Below are 21,938 nucleotides of genomic sequence, written 5' to 3' on the forward strand. Positions count from 1 at the left end.
AGTCTAAAATCAGGCCCCACTGTTCACTCTCATAAAATTTCTTCTAGGGCAAATTGGGAAAAATAATAATGTTCATGACCTTCATATGGGAAGATAATATTAATAATTACATCATCAGTGGGATATGAAATATAAGTTGTTTTTCCAGGAAAAGAAATAGCTTGTCAACAACCAGTGGCAACTTGGTTAACTTACATGTGTACCCTGAGACCCTGGAACTATATAAACCTAATCAGATCTTCTGAGATCAAACTCACAGCTCACTGTAGTCATTCAGTCAGAGTAGTCCTAATCTGTGTGGAGCATCAGTGATTCTCAGCTTTTTTTCTTCCTATCAATTTCTTTGTGATTCAAAAAATATTTTTTTTACTTACTACTTTTAAACAAAATTCACCAGATAAATGTAAAGAATATTTGCCTCTGAAATGCTACCAATAAGTTTTTTAATAAATAAAATAACTCATACCTTAAAAATGATGATAAATGTTATTTATACAATTCATTACAGTAAACAACTGATTAAACTACAGTGTATCAGGCACTGCCACAGACACTGGTGACACTCTACAGATAAAAACCAAAACAGTTTGACTCAAAGAGTTTATATTTTACTATGAGGATATAATAGGTACACAGATAAATATACGCAAGGTGATTAGAAGAGAGAGTATTAACAACTGGGGGATTCTGGGACAATCTCAGAGAAAGTATCTACTAAATTAGACACTGAAGGCAGGTAAGAATTTTGAAAGCTAACGATAAGGGATAGGACTGCTATGTGGTACACTGGATAGAATGCTGGGCCTGGTGTCAGGAATACTCCTCAGTTCAAGTCTGGTCTCAGAAACTTACCAGGTATGTGATCCTAGACAAATCACTTAAACCTGTTTGCCTCAGTTTCTCCATCCAAAATAAACTGGAGAAGGAAATGGCAAACTGCTCCAGTCTCTGGACAAGAAAACCTCAAATAGGCTCACAAAGAGTCAGGACTGAAAAACAAGTAAACAACAATAAAAAAATAAGGAAGTTCATTCCAAGTAAAGAGATAAATGGGACAAAAGCATAGGGACATTTTGAATTTAGGGAATACAGAGTGTGTGAAAAAAGGACGGAGCTAGACAATAGGAGACCTTTTAACTCTGGAATGAGAAGTTTGTATTTTTTCCTAATGGCAGTAGGAAGACACTGCCTTTTTTTAAGAAAGGTTCTGGCAAGGAAATAATCTTAGAAAGGTAAAGTTCTAAGAGATTTCCCAGAGAGTCAAGCATATTGACAGTATTGGGGCTCAAGTACAATAACACCTATACAAAGACTCTTTTTATCTTTAATTTCAGAAAGCAACCAGTTACCAGAACATCTAGAAAGATCTTGCAGACCACTAGTGATCTCTGAACCCTAATTTGAGTATCAACCAACCAGTTAAGTAGTTACTAAGTGTCTACAATTTCTTTACATTGTGCACAATAACGTGAGAATACAAAAAAAAATACAATTCAGTATATAGTCCTTGACTTAAAAGAACTTAAGATATAGCTGGAAAGAAGCACAACACACACATATTAATTAGAAAAGAGTACAAGATATTATAAATGTTGTGATACTGTCTATAAGTGCTTTAGTATTTAAGGGAAAGGAAAAGAAAAATGTAGAAGGTAGCATTTGAATTGGACCTCAAATGATGAGAACATTGTTGTTATTTATTCTTTGTTTCTGAAGACTGATGACATCACAGAGTGATGTCTTGACTTTTGAATGAAGTAGACTTAAGTGAGGCAGAGTAACACAAAATAGTTGGCCTAACTTTCTCTTCCAAAGAGAGTTTCAGACTTGTCTTGTTACCCTCAACCCCGTTTAACCCAGTAGCCAAGATGGTCCTCCTGTGGCCACTGGACATACTATAACTTCTTGGAACTACAGATGAGAGTTGGGTGAGAGTCAGGCACCAAAGGTGGATGAGTGGCCCTTAAAAGGGACACAACCTCGGGAGAAGGGTAAAGAGGGAAAGAAAGTGAAGGAGAAGACTTGAATTAGATAATCTTTACAACTCTTTAATAATACAGTGGCAACAGCCCCCACATCCTGAGACCAAGGCTGAGCACTATCTCCTTCAGACTTGGCCTCTGCTTACACCTCAGCCCTGGCCTTAAAGTGGGGGGGGGGTCATGTAGGTGGCAGGTGGAGGAGCAGCAGGGTGGTAAAATAGCATTCCTCCATGTGAAGTTTTTCTTCCAGTTCCCTCTTATTCCATGAAAATCAACTCTCTCTGCCTATCTTTCAAGCTGAGTTCAATGGGACAGACTGGCTATTGGATTTTGACTCCTGGCATTTTGAAGTGTTTTTTTAAAGACTGGTTTGGGACCTTGGACTTCCAGGTTAAGATGGAGGCAGAGTAGAAGCAGCTTGCTTAAACTCTCCTAACCCACACATATAGGACTCCTCAAGAAGACATAAAAACAAATCCAGACAAATGAAGGGACCCCACAACAGGGTGCAGCATTGAAGGTACGTGGAATCGGGGCATTTTCATTCTATAAGGGGGTGAAACAGCTCTCACTAAAATGTGAGCTGAACAACCTCCTCCCCCCCCATACCACCTCAATGCCAAAGCCAGCACAAAAGAGTTAGAGCAATTTTGGGGCATTCATTAAGTCCTTGATAGCAACCTGGGAACACCAGGGCCTGCTCCAGAGAGCAGCAAGACTTAAGACCCCAAGAGGCCAAAGAATGTGCGGACTTGGAACAAAGACCTTGAGCACAGGCGCAGACCTTGGGTGGGGACCCAGTGCAGAGGGGTGCCTGACTGTGGAAGCAGCGCCCTGAGACTGTTAAAGGATCTTCAGGCAGAGGAACAAGCAAGGGGACCACCAGGAGGCTTGACCCTGAGAACAACTAGAGCTGAGACCTCAGGAGCCTAAAGAGTGCAGAGAGACCCTGGGTGTGAGGATATACCTGAGAGGGCACTCAGCTCACAATGGCAAGCCATTCACAAGAACCCCAAAAGAGAAAGATCAACACAAAGAAATCTTTAACACTCGACAACTTTTACACAGAGAAAATCCAGACAACAAAGCAAACAGCAGAGGAGAACAAACAAATAATCAGATCCAAACCTTCCCCAAAAAATGAAAACTGGTCACAAGCTCTTGAAGAGTTAAAATCTGAGATGATGAGAGAGATAGAAGAGATCTGGAAAGAAAATAACAGTTTAAACGGCAGAATTTTGCAATTGGAAAGTGAGGCTCAGAAATCAAATGAACTGATACGCAAATTGAACACCAGAAATGACCAGACTGAAAAGGAAAACCAGTCCCTAAAGGCTAGAATTGAGCAATTAGAAGCTAATGATCTCTCAAGACAGCAAGAACAAATAAAGCAAAGTCAAAAGACTGATAAAATAGAAGGAAACATGAAATATCTCAATGAGAAATTGACAGATCAAGAAAACAGGTCTAGAAGAGGCAATTTGAGAATCACTGGTCTTCCTGAAAAAGTAGAAATTAACAGAAATTTGGACTCCATACTAAAAGAAATTATTCAGCAAAACTGCCCTGAAGTTCTACAACAAGAGGGCAATATAGATATTGAAAGGATCCATAGATCACCCTCTACACTAGACCCTTAAAAGACAACGCCCAGGAATGTAATAGCCAAATTCAAGAGCTTCCAAGTAAAAGAAAAAATTTTACAAGAAGCCAGAAAGAGACAATTGAGATATCAAGGAGCACCAATCAGTATCACACAGGATCTGGCAGCCTCCAACTAAAAGACCGCAAGGCTTGGAATATGATATTCAGAAAGCCAAGAGAACTGGGTCTACAACCAAGGATCATTATTTTGCTTACAAAATATCCAAGAAGGAAGAATGTTAAAAAAAAATTAGTCCCATGTTAAAAATGAATATTAATAAATGTTAAAAAAAAATTAGTCAATCCTCTTGAGACCCCTTGTAGCCTCACATAACCCTCTCTCTAACTACTGAAATAAAGATCCCTTACCTACATTCCTACACTATAACACAATGCATTAAATACATGAATTTTGCTTCTGAAACATTAAAATGGATCCTATCCCTTAGTATGAGATGTGTTCCAATGCAGAAGTGAAAGTTTACTTTAATGATCTCTCAAAATTTATGATCCTCTGGAAAAAACTGGTTCTTTGGTGATTATCAGCATTCCCAGTAACTTTTGCTCTTCAGAGGCAGAGTAAAGTGCGATTAAGTTCCAAGCTGGGCCAAACCCAGGTATGTTGTTTTTAAAATGTACAGTGATCATACCTGCAGCTAAAGTTCTCTCCTTAAGCAAAATAAGTTTCTTCAAAGTTTTCATAAATAACTTGGACTGACTGTATAAAAAAAAGAAAGAATGCTATTCTAATGATTTCGGCAGACATAAAGAAAATACCAAGAATTCTTGGGCTAAATTTATCAGGATTTCCTTTGCTCTCCCAAACCTGAATCACTGCCGTTCTTCACTGTTTTTCCATGACTTGCCTAAAATAAATGTGGAATTGAACTTTCAAAGACATTGCATGATTTTTCTGTGAGTACTTGCAACCAAATGTTTATGAAAAGAAGAAAAATGAGGCTTCTGATTTTTTTTTTGAAATAGCAAAAAATAAAAGGAGGAATGTTTAATGGATTATTTCCAAGGGGAAATTTAGGAAGAGCATATCAAGGGTTGTGTGTGTTTTTTTTAAATCTGTATTTGCAACTCTAGAAGACATTACTTATTTCAATTTCTGACATATATTCTACCTATGCTCAATCACCCCTTCATTTGTTTATCATGTAATAAATTTAAAATTAACCATCAATACAACCAAAAACTTTCTTTGAACCCACTTGCATATTTAAAAAATGATTTCAAGCCATAAAAAGTCTTCACTTTCCAGTCAACCATCCAAATCTCCCACAGGATTCTTTATCCATTCACTTTTCTCTTTTACTGTCATAATTAGCTTTTCATCTGGTTCTGTTTTTTTCACTCTATACTGTTTTTCTCACTCTGCATAGTGCCTTTATGGTCCAGAATTTAATAAATGCTTATTAAGGCCTTCATATGTACCAGGAACTTGGGATAAAAGACAAAAGGGAAATGCCCAGCCTTGAGGAGTTTAAGTTCTTGGTCAAAGGGGAAGGAGAAGGGAAAGGAGAGGGTAGAAGATAATTCGAAAAAAAAAAAAAAGGTGAAAACACTAACCAGGAGGACCAATAAAGCTTTCTGTAAGAGAAGGTAGTTAAACTGAAAGTTGCAAGTAGGATGGGAATTATACTAAGAGGCAGCAGAGAGGAAGGAGAGTGCATGCCAGGCTTGGGAAGACAGCCCATGCCAAGATGTGCAGTCGGCCAGTTAGATGGAATTCAGAGTGTATCCAAAGAGAGTAATTGAAATAAGTCTAAAAAGATGGGCTGGAGTCAGATTCTGAAGTACTTTCAATATAAGTTGAAGAATTTGTATTTTATCCTACAGGCACTGAATTTTATGTAAGGGAGTGTCAAGGTCAGGCTGGTACTCTCTAAGGAAGATTATACAGGCAGTTGTGTAGATGTGGTAAAGGTCTGGTAGTGTCTTGAAACAATTGCAACTATGAGGACAATTATCTCACCTGTTAGAACAAATTAGCTAGGTGAGCAGCTAGATGGTAAAGTGGACAGAATGCCAGTCCTGGAATCAGGAAGAACTGAGTTCAAATGTGGCCCCAGATACTTATTAGTTGTATATTATTATTAGCTATGTAATCTGGGCAAGTCACTTGCCTGTTTCTTCATCTGTAAAATAAGCTGGAGAAGAAAATGGTAAATTACTCTAGTGTCTTTACCAAGAAAACCCCAAATGGGGTCAAAAGAGCTGGACACAACTGAAGAACAGAAGGATTTTATTCATCTGGTGGCTTGAACTATAAGAGGATTAGCCTCAGGGCAGGAAAGGTAGAATAATCATTTCCAAAACTTTGTGGTTGTTCCTTATTTGGTCCTTCCTAACCCCATTGACAATAGCATGCCAGGCTCTTCTATCCTCCACTATATCTAGAAGTTTGTCCAAGTTCATGTTCCTTGTTTCTATGATACTATCTATCCACCTCATCTTCTGTCAACTCCTTTTCTTTTTACTTTCAATCTTTCCCAACATCAGGGTCTTTTCTAATGAATCCTTTCTCCTCAGTATGTGGCCAAAGTACTCAGACTTCAACTTCAGTCTCTGATCTTCCAATGAATAGTCTGAATTAATTTCTTTAAGCATTGACTAATTGGATCTCCTTACTATCCAATGGATTCCATAAGTCTTCTCCAGCACCACAATTAGAAGGCATCTATTCTGTAGTGCTCAGCTTTCCTTATAGTTCAGCTCTCATAGCCACACTTTGCTACTGGAAAAACCATAGCTTTGACTATGACGACCTTTATTAGGAAGGTGATAGCTCTGCTTTTTAGTATATTTTTCTATACATTTTCTATAACTTTCCTTCCAAAGAGCAAGTGTCTTTTAATTTCACGACTGCAATCACCATCTACAGTGATTTTTTAATCCAAGAATATATTTTTTCTCCCTTTCTTTGCCAGGATATATAATGGGACTATTTGCCAAAATCTTAAGTTTTTTTGATGTCCAGAACTTTAAGGACCAAACCAAGGAAGGAAGATGTATATATAGTTTGTTGAGAGTTGAAGTTTTTTATTTTGTGTTGTTAATGTTTAATTGTTGAACTAGTTTTTAATTGGGCTTATGGTTCCAAAGTATTTACTGAATTAAAAAAAATAGCTTAAAGTCCATTGGTCTAAGCCAAATTTAAGCTTAGCTCATGTTTTTAAAATTTATGAGCAGAGGTGCATAGTGGTTTGTTTTTTAAAACATGTTTTCATTTTTGCAGTGACATCATGGTTAAATTTCTTTTTTAAGTGGGGAGAAAGTGTTATGGAAAGAATATTGATTAGGATGGACTATGTAGAAAAAAAGCCTTTTATCCCAAGTGACAAGCCTTGTTTTTACAATATGGAGAACTTCCTTTTTGATAGAGGAGGATTGAACCTAAACCTGATTAACCTAAATATTAGGATATGTATCAGTGGCAGCAGAATCCTAGAAGCACTGCTTGGCTCTTACTTTTATCACTGGAAAACCTGTGCTGCCCAACCAAAAAGAACACAAGTTAGTTTTAAGGATTAAAAATTTAAGATAAAAAGGTAAATTAGCTTTTAATTTTTTAAAAAGTGCATTTTAGTCAAAGGACTGCCTAACAGATTTGTTGATTCTTCCAGGAGAAGAGGGCAATATTAGTGCAGGTAGATAATAAACCATAGGAGGAAAGTATGCTTTCTGATCAAGAGGTTTCTCCAGAGAATGCCCTTCAATTGAACTGAGAGCTATAGAACTGGAAATATCAGAAATCACCACTGGCATTCAGAGTAAGAGATAAAGAAGCCTCAAGCTTATCTTCTTATTACCTGACCCTCTCCTTTCCCCATCAACATTTTTAAGAGAGTGGCTTTTAGCAAATGAGAGTTAAAATGGGAGGGCTTTTAAATTAAGGTTCTTGGGCAGTTGCAACAGAAATTTAAACAAGTCATTGAAAGTTAAAAATACTGGAAATAAGGGTCTGTTCTAATGGGAAAATTTAGATTATTTGTAAATTACGGAATTTTATTGACTTGAAGAGTTATTTAAAAATGAAAATTATTTGCTCTTCCAAAATCAGTAGAATCAATTGGAGGTCCCTTTAAAGAATCACTTTTAGGGGGCAGAAGGGTAGCTCAGTGGATTCAGAGCCAGGCCTAGAGATGGGAGGTCCTAGGTTCAAATCCGGCCTCAAACACTTCCCAGCTGTGTGACCCTGGGCAAGTCACTTGACCCCCATTGCCCACCCTTACCACTCTTCCACCTATGAGCCAATACACAGAAGTTATGGGTTTTAAAAAAAAAGAATCACTTTTATTCCTTTCCAGGGGATATAAAGTGAGGAATTTTGCATACATGGTAGCCTTATAAAGTTGAAGCTGGAGATAAAACAGGTAAGAGATAGATTTGGTGGATTGGATTTAAGATCAGCCTGCATTATGTGCAATTCACATCCCTGCCATTTGGGGTGGAGCCCCTCTGAATGGAATTAAACCTCAGATATGGGTCTTTAGTCTCAGACTCCCATAAAGGCTCAAGAAAAGAAACTGGTGAAGTTTAATTGAGAGACTGGAGCAGTACCAATAGCTGTTTCAGAAAACAGGGCTAGCCACACAAATAAAGCTGTCTGGAAATCAAGGAGATACCTATCTACTCCATGTTAGGTGGATAACATAATGACATTTTCTTTAGGAAGAAACTTTGGGCATGGCTTTTAAAATATAGGGTGGAAAAGATGATTGATCAGCCCTTGGGGGTGTTAGGAAAAATACAGAGAGATATCTAGGGCCAAGGTAGCCAGGGTACTTCTGCCACACCAAAATTTAGGACATAGTGGAAAGCCCCTTCTTGGTGGGTATAAGGACACATACATCTTTGTGCCAAGATTTGAAGAACTGCTTTAATGAGTACCCCTAAGGTGAAGCCTGAGGTCCTCCTCTGAGTCCAGAGTAATTTAAAACTGTTGGACCCTTTGGAGATTAGAGGTCATATGCCTGAGTCACTGTGCCTTAAAAGGGGGTGGGTAAGGGTTAACAGCAATGGGTTACTGTTATATCAAGGGTCCCTCAGGGGCTCTATGGGTACCCCAGAGTAGAATAAAATTCTATACTAAGACCATCCAGAAATTTTTTTTATTAAATTAAATCTAAACATTTCTCCTTAGGTTGAAAAATGTTCAGAATTACCCCATGTCTTTGAAAACCTAACATGATCCATGCCAGAGTTATGATTTACAATATTCTCAAACAATAGATAAAATTGTACATTAAGATAAAAAGCAATTATAGGGGGCAGCTGGGTAGCTCAGTGGAGGGAGAGCCAGGCCTAGAGACAGGAGGTCCAAGGTTCAAACCCAGCCTCTGCCACTTCCCAGCTGTGTGACCCTGGGCAAGTCACTTGACCCCCATTGCCCACCCTTACCAATCTTCCACCTATGAGACAATACACCGAAGTACAAGGGTTTAAAAAAAAAAAAAAGCAATTATAGAATTTGGGTCAAAGTTCAGAAGACAATTATCTTCCAGTCACCTGTTATATTTTGAATAAGGAAATGTTCATTTTGGAGGGGAAGGGGAGATTTAATATAAAGTTCTGAATAAAAATTAAGTTTCAAAAAATGCAACAGGTGAACAACCAAACAGGACCATTTTGAAAATGACCTATTAAATTATTATACTTTTTAAAAATCCCAATAAGTATGTCTTCTAAATATTTTCACTGTTTTACATCTTTTTGTGTTCTATTTGGTATTGTGGAAACATTTTTTGTTTTTGGTGCTTAAGTTTAGAAAAAAAAAACTAAGCAGAGAAATAGTAATGAGAGCTGATAAGATTTTCTTTAAATTAGTCTGGAAAAAATTTCATGTTTCTAAAAGGGATAGGCTTAAAGTTTTTTACCCTAGTTCTCTTTTGGGGACAAACTAAGGGAAAGATCCTCTTTTAGAGGCCTCATTTATGGGGATTAGGGAGCGTGTATTGTAGGCATAGAAACTAAGTTCTTGGGAGTCTTCACCTGTCTGAATTCTGACAGTAACCTCTATGGTGGTATTGTGGACATAGGTAAGTAGAAACCCTCAGTGATATATGAAATATCTCAAATTGTTAATATTAAATAATAGGAAGTATGTATATGCATAAAAAGATATTTATTCCTTAGGATGGGAGATAAGGGGCAGCTAGGTGGCACAGTGAATAGAATGTTGAACCTGAGTCAGGAAGACTCATTTTCTTGAGTTCAAATCTGGCCTCAGACTCTTCCTAGCTGTGTAATGCTGGGCAAGTCATGGCACCCTGTCTGCCTCAGTTTCCCCATCTGTAAAATAAGCTGTAGAAGGAAATGGCAAGCTACTCCAATATCATTGCCAAGAAAACCCCAAATGAAGTCACAAGAGCGAGGTACAACTGAATAATCACAACAAGGCAGAATGAAGAAAGCTAAAATATGGAATAGTACTCAGTAACTTTTCTTCAGCAGGCAACAGGCAAGCGCTCAGAAAAAGCCTGACAAACCTCCTGACATCTTCAACCCTCCCATGACTCCTCCATCCTTTTATAGTTCAAGCCACAAGGTATAGAAAGGATTCAGGGGAGTGAGAAAAGGGGGAAAACTCTAGGAGTCCACTAAACTCCTGTTATAGCAAATGAAATGAGGAGAAAGGGGAACCTGGAAGCCAGCTGGCTAATTGGGAAGCTGATGCCATAGGAAAGGAGTGAGGACTGTCTGACTAAGGAAAAGTGACAGATGTTGCAGATACTGAAGTGACAAGATTTGGCATTTGATATGCCAGGAGGGGAGTTACCAGAAAGAAGGAAGGCTTTTACTAAAGTCATAAACCCGTAGGATTGGAAGGATGGTAGTTCTTCCAACAGTAATAGTTGAAGATGGGTGAGAATACTTTTCCATCTGAATAAGAATAAAAAAGTTGAAAAATCATATATTTCTCTTCACCATCCCCATATTCACAAATTAACTGTAACTTCACTTTTTTACATATTTTTCTACATCAGAAACACCCTTTGACAATTTGGCAAAGGGACAATTATCACCTTAGTTGCAAATCTAATGATTACAAGAGAAAGCATCCTATTTCAGCAAGTCTAATGTTTTGAAAGCTTATATCACGGACATGTGACTTGTGCTCATCAGAGATGTCTAGTAAAATGCAAAGTAAGTATATCTTCATGCCTCAAAATAATGTGACTCACTCACTATCAATAGAAAATGTACTTGGAACTGGTTTTTATATATCCTTGCAAAAGCATTCCCAACAAAAAAATGGGCATGCTTTTGCAAGGATAGATGCATTTTGTGAAAGGTAGTGTGGCAAAGCAGACGGAGAGCTGACCTTTTAAGTCAAGAATACCTGGGTCCAAGAATGGCCTCTGTCATACTTTAGTGCCCCCAGGGCTATAAGATGCAGTAAGAACAGGTATCGATTTACATTGTGGAGAGAGTTCTATCCTGGGGAACTTTTTAAGACCAAATGAAATCACAGATTTGGTTTAAAAAATAGCTTGTATCCATTAATTTACCTGACATCTGCCAGGATTAGAAGTCCGTGAAATTTGGCCAAAAGCTGACACCCACATTAAGGAAAAAGCCATGGATCTGGGATTTGCTAGCATAGAGTTCTCCTCCTGTACATAAACTCTAAAGCAGTGGTTCTGAAACTTTTTTGGCCTACCACCCCCTTTACAGAAAAAATATTACTTAGCCCCCTGGAAATTAATTTTTTTTTAAATTTTAATAGCAATTAATAGGAAAGATAAATGCACCTGTGGCCATCACCGCCCATCACTGCAGCATCCACCAACCAGGGGGTGGTGACACCCCCTTTGGGAATCACTGCTCTAAAGGATTTGCTAAATCTGTTGGAGAAGATTCTTTTCTGAATTACTAAAAAAACTCAGGCAGTGGGACCACTATGGACACAAATTTGAAACTCATAAAAAAATGAAATATGAAAGCCAGTGCTTGCAAAGCACTGTTAATCCATTCATTTAACACAGACTTAACTTGTAATAGATTATACAGCAACCTTGAAGGCCACTTACACAACACAGGGTGAATGCTAATAAGAGAATTCCCATTTCTTGATTTTTATATATTTAAACTTTTTAATCTCAAATTTGAATTACCATGAGGTTTTCTCTTTAAAATATCAGGCCAGGAGTACAGATGCAACTTCTTCCTAGCTCTTATAAATGTGAACCTTTGGGAAAAGTGACATGATATATACTGGAAAAACCAGATAACTGGCAGAGAAAAAGGCCTAGAATGAAAGGGCATCAGGAAAAATTTCTTATAGAAGGTGAGATTTGAACTGGGACTTGAAGCCAAGTGGCAGAGATGAAGAAGAAGAATATTACAGGTGAGGGGGAACAGCCAAGGAAAATGCCCAGACTTTGTGGATGGAGTCTCATCTGAGAAAGCGTGAAAGAGGCTGGTGTCACTAGATTACGGAGTATGTGGGAGGGAGGAAGGTGTGGAAAGAATGGAGAGATAGAAGAGCAGTGTGTTATTAAGGACTTTGAATACCAAATTGAGGATTTTCTATGTGGCCCTGGAGGAGAGACAGGGAACCACTGGAGTTGATTGAACAGTGGGAGTGACATGGCCAGATGAGTTTTTTTTTTCCATTTTATTTTATTTTCATTTTTTAATTAAATTCATTTAATTAATTAATTTTGAATATTTTTCCATGGTTACATGATTCATGTTCTTCCACCCCCCCCCCATAGTCAACAAGCAATTCCACTGGGTTTTAGTTGTGTCAGATGTGTTTTAAGAGGATTTATTTAAAGCTGAGTAGAGGATGGACTGGAGTGGGAAGAGACCGGTATTCAGGCTATTATCTCAAATAGATGCATCTTTATATTTAAAAAAAAAAAGCTTCAGAGAATGATGCAAAGTTCTCACATTCTGTTTTTCCACATAGTAGATGTTTAATAAATGTTTTCAGAAGTTTAGAAAAACTCAAGTAACAAACTCAATATCAGCAAAAATATTAACAATCAGCATAAAAATACCCTTCAAATTGAAAATGCTGTGAATAAAGACTTAATTGATTGTTCTTACAATATAATCATACTGAGGAATGTAAGGATCATAAGTTTACTATTGTAAGGTGGGAGAGAGGTTATATGTCATGGCCATGGGGATGCTGGCAGAAAAGTGGTAGAAGTGGGATTTGAACCTGGGTCCTCTCTCTGACCTCAAATCCAATGGTCTTGGGTAGCTAGGTAGCACAGTAGATAGAGCACCAGGCCTGGATTTGGGAAAGATCTGGGTTCAAATCTGACTTCAGACACTTCCTAGCTTTGTAACCCTGCACAAGTCACTTTATACAGATTGCCTAGCTCTTGTAGCTCTTCTGTCTTAGAACTGATACTGAGACAGAAGGAAAGGGTTTTTTAAATATCCGATGGTCTTTCTACTGTAGCATGTATATTTAATGAATAAACATTAGTCCTATTGTGTGACATTGTGCCTAGTTTGAGGCAGACAGTAAGTACTGGGAAAACAAAGACAAAAATATGAGATCTTGCCTTCAAAGAGCTTATAATCTAACAAGAGTGATAATATATATGAGTATGAGTATACACAAATTAAATACAAGATCCCTGGGGCAGAGAATACTAGACACTTGGAGTTTAACAAAGGCTTTCTGTAAGACACAGTGCTTGAGTCAAATTTTGAAGGAAGCTAGGGTTTCAAAGAGGCAGAGATCATTATTTAGTAGTAGTAATAACTCACATTTGTACTGTGTTTGGAGGTCAATAAAAGGTTTTTGTCATAACTATTCCAGGATATAAATAGTACAAATATTAAATTTTCCATTTTATAGATGAAAAAAACTGAGGCTTAGAAGGAAAAGGACTTATCCAAAGTCACACAGTTAGTGGATAACAGAACCAGGTCTTAGACCCCAGTCTAAGTATTCTTTCTACCATAACACACTGCTCATTTAGTCTAATGTCTCTCTCTTCCAGATAAGGATACTGAAGCCCAGAGAGGACAATAAAAATACCTAGTATTTCTATAGTGCTGTAACATATGCGACTAATTTGAGCCTCATGACAATCCTGGGAGGCAGGTGTTATTACTATCCCCATTTCACAGAGGAGATAACTGAGGTACAGAGGCTGAGTGACTATTGGTGTCTAAGGCTAGGTCTAAATTCAGGTTTTCTGCCTCCAGGTCCAGCATGCTACTAGATGCCGTGGATCACACAGTCACATACATGGTCACTCAGACAGTTACAGGCACTTCGAATTCATTTTCTAACTGTGATCCATTAATATTCAGTCCCTCTTTTAACAAATAACAATCCGTGGTCATAAAAAGAACTAAATGCCCCCACACCCACGTAAGGCTGAAATAACTGTAGCAAGATGTTCTCTCTAGTTGAGTTAACCATCTAGAGTCTTTTGTTTTTTTTAAATCGATACAATGCTATTTTTAAAACATCTATTTTATGATACACTTACTAGCTGGGTGGCCCCAAGCAAGTCATTTAAGCTTGTTTGCCTCAGTTTGCTCAGCTGTCAAATGGGCTGGAGAAGGAAATGGCAAACCACTTCAAAATCTCTGCCAAGAAAACCCCAAATAGAATCAAGAAGAGTCAGACATGACTGAACAACAAATGGCATACACCAGAAAGAATACTTGCTCTGGAGTCAGAAGACTTGGTTTATTGCCAATAGCAGACTATTTCTGTAAGACTGTGGGCAACTCACTACCCTCCTCTGAAGTCTCTTCTAGCTCTAGACCTGTGATGTCTCTGTGCCAGCACTGTGCTAGGTGCCCAGTGACCTATAAATACTATGAAAACAACAGAGGCTGGAGGAGAAAAACACCCTTAACAGGGTGCTATCAGAGATGTGGCCCCAGGACAGGAAGTAAATTATCTATTCTTCTTCCCTTCCTTTCAGGACAACAAATTTAAACCTGGCCATTTTCATAACTGAAAGAGCATCATATAAAACACAAGTTAAAGATAAGAACTGTAGTTTATACTTAAAGCAACAATCATAAATAAGGCTCCATAACCTATTAGGAAAAAGCTTAAAACACACAGACAGACAGACAGACAGACACACACACACACACACACTCACACACACACAGACACACACACCCCCTGTGTCACCAGCTAATAACAAGATTAGGTCTACTTATTTTAGTCTATTGTTTTCTACTTCTATTTCAGGAAGTCGAAAGCCCACTACTAACAGCTTAAACTACCTCATTTTGTGATGAATTGCTCTTGATTATTTGCATTTTAAAAAACAAAAAAGGCATTTTAAAAAAAGTAGATATTTAGAGATTTTGAGTACTCTGGATGAAAGATTTCTCTTCCATTTATATTTCTGTTTTTGAAGCCATGCTTTATATAGAATTTACATTTTGGTAGCACATGGACATCACAGTATTTTTTTTTAGGTCATCAGCATAAATTTTAGCAACACTCAATACAAGGCTGAGGTTCTTTACCTTTTTGTATTATGGACCTCCGGGCAGTATGACAAAGCCTAAAGACCTCTTCTCAGAGTAATGTTTGTAAATGCATAAAATAAAATATATAGTATTACAAAAGAAGCCAATTATATTGAAACACAGCTATTAAAAATTTTTTTAAAGAGGTTCATAGAATCAAGGCTAACCTCTGATTTAGAGGTTAGAAGTTATGCTCATATAAGGAAATGTGAGGAAAAGAGAATTCAGTGGATTATTTGGAGTACCAAGAGACAAAGGGCAGCTAGATGGCACAGTGGATAGAGTACCAGGGCTGGAGTCAGGAAGCCTCCTCTGCCTAAGTTCAAATCCAATCTCAGACACTCAATAGCTATGTGACCTTGGGCAAGTCATTTAATCCTGTTTGTCTCTGTTTTCTTATCTGTAAAATGAACTGGAGAAAGAAATGGCAAACCACTCTAGGATCTTTGCCAAAAAAAATCCAAATGGGGTCATAAGGAGTCAGGCTGTGACTGAAATAATAACAGAGTCAAAGAATTTCAGAACTTAAAGGAAACTCAGATCATCCAGATCATGCTTATTTTACAAATAAGGAAACTAGGACCTGAGAGTCTGTGACTTTCCCAAAGTCACAGGTCTAGTTGATGGTAGAGCTGAGCCTAGAATTCTGTCTTCTGGTTACCTGCTAGTCTTTCCTTAACATCACAACCATAAGGCATCCTTACTTATCTGCCTCAATCTCTGTGATGGATCAGGTAAGTTGTTTCTCTAGTTACTCATTTGGATAATTGTCTCATTTCTTGACTTTGTATGGGTGATCACAGCTGGAGAGACAGGTTTTTCTAAAACTGACTGGTGTTTCACTCAATCAAAAATGCTTCATTCTCCTAATAATACGTTTGTCTGAGGAGATTTCTTATACCCATTATCAACATTTCATTTACCCTAATTTCACATTTATAATAATATGTGTCATTCAACACACACCCTAGTTTCAAAGGGTTCTTATTTTCAAATATAACTCATAAAAGCCTGTGAAATGTTTTTCTTTCCTATGGCATGTTTGCTGACTTGTCTAATAGATGATGCTAATAATGAAGGTGAAGTTGTGGGTTTGGTCTTAAGATGGATGTAGCTTTTAATTAAATTTAGTAAAAAGTGTACAATGAGCAAACCACTGGGATAAATACTGAGGGAAAATAACATTCAAGTTCTGCCCTCTTGTAGCTTAGAGTCTGGTAGAGGGTTAGGATTCATAAACCTTTAAATTCTTAGATGAGTTTATTATTTCAGTGGATCTGGTACTCCCTCCACTTGGTTCAGATGACAACCTTCTCAGAGTCAGGATCTCTAGTTCATTTGGTAGTACCTGTTCCATCCATATATTTGCAGAAATTTCACAGGTCCCGCCAGGGAACTAGAGATTCTGACTATATGACTGGCCCACTTCCCTTTCAGGCAGATTTATTCTTGAGGTCATATTTATGCTATTTCTTGTAAATAAGTCATCATTGCTAACATGCCACAATCTGTATATACCACTATGTCCATGGCTCTCTTGCCAATAATTCTGATTCTTCAGAAAGCATCGTACTCCATGACTTGGCAAATTATTGAAATAATATCAATTGAAGAAATGGACTTTCAAAGCAATGAGAGCATCGTTCAATTTCCCAAATGTGATCCAGTCTGAGCTCCTATTCAATTATGGACTCAACTCATTCATCTTGGCAATATGTATTTAGTACATTTTAGTTTTTCTAGATTGGATGGTTAAACCAATCCCTTGAATTTCCATGAATTTCATTAAGAAGATTTATATAGTGTTCTAGGGCTCAGAATTCTATGAAGGATAGATTAAAGTGGAAAAGAGAGTGGAAGCATCCTAACAGGATGCTATTGCAATAGGCCAGGTGTTCAGTAATGAGGGTCTGCGCTAGTATAGAGCTGATGGGAAAAGAGAGAAGATGGCAAATAGGAGATACACTACAAAGATAAAATCCATAGGACTTAGCCAGTTGGACATGAGAACTGAAAAATGGATGAGTCAAGGATAAAATGGTAATCTGGGAAAATGGTGATCTCCATTTAAAACTGTGAAGTCAGTAGAGAGAACAGATTTCATATGCTGGTAAGTTTTGGATTTGGTAAGTCTGAGGTTCCAGTGAGACATATGGATCAAGCAGTTGTAAAGGTAAGTCTGGAACTCAGGTGAGAGGTAGGCCAGTTAGTTCTGGAAGATATAAGGATAGGCAGTAGTTGAAAGCATGAGTCTGTGTAAGACCATTAAAGAAAGGAATCTAGAGAGAAGAGAGAGGAGGCATGAGAACAGAACCTTAAAGAACACATCCCTTATGGCCAGGTAGAAAAACCAAGGAGACTGAGGAGTAGATAAAGAAATAAAACAGGAAAATGTGTTGTCTCTGAAACCAAAGCAAACATGTCAATAATAAACCAAGATGGGATAGTTTTTGATAACATGCCTGTCCTTGCCATTAACCTCTTTCATCCTAGTGAGGTAGGAGATAAGGTGGTAGTGGTGGTGATGGAGAATGTATTTTACTCCTCTTTAGCCATATTTATGTGCAATTCTTTAAATTAAGTCAGATGAATTTTTTTTTTAGCACTTGGTTCCCTATTAGAAAAACAATGCGTAGGCCAGTCAAACTGATGGCTGGAGGAAGTCTTGAAGGCCTATTGATTACCTGAGATGGTTTTCTGGGATGTGACCACTGCAAGAAGAAGCTATGGCTTCTTGGAGCCATAGGACACCAAAGGTGGATGAGGAGCTCTGAAATGGGTTCGGCAAACTTTAACACCAGAAGTGCTAGTCTTGGATGAACACCCCATATAACAGTGATGGTTAACCTATGGCATGTGTGCCAAAGATGGCATGCAGAGCCCTCTATGTGGGCACATGAGCTACCCTCTTCCCTCCCCCCACCAGTTTGTTACTAGAAAGGCAGAGAGCCTCAGGTAGAGCTGCTCTCTTCTCTCCACCATGCCTGACAACATTTTTTCACATCACCCGCCCCTCTGCCAAGCAATCCAATGGGAGTTCACTGGGGGTGAGATGAGCAGCTCACAGGTGGTAGAGCTGGAGGAGAGCAGAGTGCTTGAGCTTGGGCCACTCCCCTCCCCCTCTCTACACTCACTGAGGGCATTCCTCACTTCATCCACCCCTATGCCTAGCAGCCCAATGGGATTACTTTCTCCCCTCCCCTGTCTGGGGTCAAGTGGGGGAATGGCACTTAGTCTCTGGTGGGGGGCTGGCACAGTACTCAGTCTAGGGGGTGGAGGCAGGGCCTGGAACTCCATCTCTAAAAGGTTTGCCATCACTGCCATATACCTAAACAAAACACTTCAAATGCAACAACACTGAGGTAGATAGCAAAGATATTTTTTCCATTTAAAAAATGAGAAGGGGCAGCTGGGTAGCTCAGTGGATTGAGAGCCAGGCCTAGAGACAGGAGGTCCTAGGTTCAAATCCGGCCTCAGACACTTCCTAGCTGTGTGACCCTGGGCAAGTCACTTGACCCCCATTGCCTACCCTTACCACTCTTCCACCTATAAGTCAATACACAGAAGTTAAGGGTTTAATATAAAAAATAAAAAAAATGAGAAAAGTGAGATAAAGAAAAGTCAAATGCGATAATTCCAACAGACTCATAATGAAAAATCCTATCAACCTCCAGAGAAAGAGCTGATAAACTCTGAATGCACATTAAAACACATTTATTTTTTACTTTATATTTCCTTTTTTCTGCAGTATGATTAATATGGAAATATGTTTTGCATGACTTCACATGTATGATGAACTTTATATTCCCAGCCTTCTAAATAGATAAATGGAAAGAATCTGGAACTCAATTTTTTTTAAAAGAATCAAAATAATAAAATAAAAACAAAAAAGACCATAAAAAAAAAAAACAATGCGTAAAGTCTCTCTTCCTCCTGGGCCAGTAGTGCTGACCAACTAATTAACTGACTAAGCAAGTCAGATAACTGTCAAATAAGAATAATAACACTTGCCCCTCTCTACATCAAAAGGTTATTGTGGGGGGGGGGGAATAAAAATGGTATCAGTGAAAGCACACTAAACATGTTAAGAGTGTTAAATACAAAACTGTTATGTTTCTGTTTCATTCCCTACCAGTACTACATCATCAACTAATAAAGAAAGAAATTTACAATAAGAAAACTTTAAAAAAGATGTATATTGCAAACTTTGGGACAACTGACTATGGGATAGATTTTCCATTTTTCATAATTTGTGCTCAAGTAGGAGCTGATACTTGAAAATTAGCTCATGGGCAGGAATCTTATCAAAGCATACTTTTGTGATGAAAAATAATCTCATCTCATTCAGTCTCACATCCATTGGTTTGGAAGAAAACAAAATCAAAACATGACATAGTATAAAACAATAGTCTTGAAGTGTAAATACCTGGGTCCAAATTCTGGCTCCCATACGTATTAGATATATGAATGAATAAGTAACAAGAACCTAAAGCTCAATTTCCTCATATACAAAATGGTGATATAAAGTTTAATCTAGCAGTCTCATGAGGTAGTTAGGAAGAAATCCACTTTAAAAACATTAAACATGGGGCAGCTGGGTGGCTCAGTGGATTGAGAGCTAGGCCTAGAGATGGGAGGTCTTAAGTTCAAATCTAGCCTCAGACACTTCTTAGCTGTGTGACCCTGAGCAAGTCATTTAACCCCCATGGCCTAGCCCTTATCACTCTTCTGCCTTGGAACCAATACATAGTATTGACTCTAAGACAGAAGGTAGGGGTTTTAAAAATGTTAAACAAATTATATAAATGTGCAGAATTATATTCTATCACTCACATCTCTGCTAATGTAAGAAGTTTATTAACTTTACGTGTATGTCTGTCGATGTACTATCCAAAACCAAAAGGACTTACCATCTTGGCCGTGGTCCATGACTTGGTCTTGGCCTACAGCAGATGCCTCAGTACCCACACACCAGTACATTCTGGGTTGCAGTTGTAAAACTCCAGTAATCCAGTTTCTGTAGCAGCCCAGTCAAAGATCACCATCTGCACAGCTCAGAATGCAGATTACAATATGGAAACATGAAGACATCGTGGTTGAGAAGAGATCTTGTTTGCTTTATTGGAGGAGGGAAAAAAAGTTTTTAAATGATCAAATCTTTCTCTATTCTTGTAAATTTTTTTTAATTCAAAGATATTTTATTTTCCCAATTATATGTAATAATAATTTTCAACATATTCTTGTAAATCTTTAAGATAATTATTTCTCTATATGGCTCACTCTCTTTCTTTCAATGACCTTCACATGCTACTCCATTTAAGACCAGGAATTGGATGAAAACAGGCAATTTCCCTGAAATATCTCAATCAACAGCCATCGCCATCCAGTATGTACTTATATACAAAGAAACTATGTAAATTTTGATCAACACCATGGCCTACCACAATTCAAGAGGACTCAAGATGAAATATTTTACATATTTCCTGATACCAGTGATAAACTCGGAGTACAGACTGAATTTTTTAATGTGGGGATTTATTTTGACTATAACAGGTTTGTAACTTGGGGTTTATTTTTTCTTTCTTAACAGATTAAATAAGATAATATTTATAAAGCATTTAAACAAAGTGTCTGGCAAATTGTATGCTTGTTCTCCTCTTCTGCCATTCTCCTTAATAGGGCTGGAGGAGATGGGAGAGAGGAAAGGTGAATTAAAAAAAAATACACCTATTAACTTCTGTCTTGGAATCAGTACTGTTCCAATCAACTCAGTAAGAGCTAAGCAATGAGGGTTAAGTGACTTGCCCATGGTCACCCAGTTGGGAGGTGTCTGAGGCCACATTTGAACCCAGGACATCCCATGTCTAAGACTGCTGTGAATTTTTATTTGAAAATAAAATTTAGTTTAGAAAAAATGTATTTTATAGGCATATGGACAGGAAAGTTTACAGACTTTGCCATCAGCAGGGTCTTCTACCCCTTTTCTAATTAGCAAGCTGCTTTAAAATTTAACTATCCAAGGTGGAGATTGTATTTATTTATGACATATGTCAGAGAATAGTCAGAATGACCAGGGTTATTAGGAAATGCTCCAAAATTTCAGAGGAGCTAGACCTGTGTTGGTGGAAGGAGTTCCCTACAATTAATGAAATTATAGACCCAGACTATCCCTATTTATATCTTATAAAGAGCTGGTCCTCCTTGACAAGGACAACACTTTTTGATTCCATTCCCTTTCTTCTTCTTCTTCAACAAGCCCCCACTATCATCTCCTCTTATCTTCAGTCTTTCCCATTGTACTAACCCTTTTCCTGCTGTGCCTATAAACATGCTCCATTCCCTTCTCTCTGCCTAACTCTTCAAGACATTAACCTATAATTTCCTCTTTCTTCACTTCTTCTCTTTTCACTCCCTTATCATTTGATGGAAAGCTCCTTGAAGGCAGGGATTTATCTTTTGTCTCTTTTTGTATTCCCACCATGCACAGTGCTAAGGACATGGTAGGTATTTAATAAATACTTATTGATTTTCAACCCTCTGCAATCTGGCCTCTTCATCTCATATCTCTCTAAAGTTACCAATGAATCATCTGTTAACTATTGAAGCTGATGATCTTTCCTCAATTTATAGCCTTCTTGACCCCCTGAAGCATTTGACACTATTGACCACCTTCTTCTCTAAAATATTCCCTTTTGTGAGTTTTCCTGACACCACACTCTCCCAGTTCTCTACCTACCTGTTGGGTCACTTCTTAGATTCCATTTGTAATTTATTGTCCATTTCATGACCCCAGTTACGGCTGAATTTCTAAGGCTCTTCCCTGAG

The 21,938-nt window shown here is 38.0% G+C and overlaps 1 protein-coding gene across 1 annotated transcript in view; it reads right to left on the reverse strand.

The window, feature by feature from the left end:
* Nucleotides 1-20,093, reverse strand: part of LRRK1 (leucine rich repeat kinase 1) — a 150,113-nt gene extending 130,020 nt beyond the window's left edge. Inside the window, exon 1 of the mRNA XM_044665409.1 lies at nucleotides 20,024-20,093. Coding sequence (XP_044521344.1) covers nucleotides 20,024-20,093 — 70 coding nt within the window. The remainder of the gene's footprint in view (nucleotides 1-20,023) is intronic.
* Nucleotides 20,094-21,938: the final 1,845 nt, after the last annotated feature.

The sequence above is a fragment of the Gracilinanus agilis genome, chromosome 2, assembly GCF_016433145.1.
Source record: "Gracilinanus agilis isolate LMUSP501 chromosome 2, AgileGrace, whole genome shotgun sequence".
Taxonomy (NCBI): Eukaryota; Metazoa; Chordata; class Mammalia; order Didelphimorphia; family Didelphidae; genus Gracilinanus; species Gracilinanus agilis.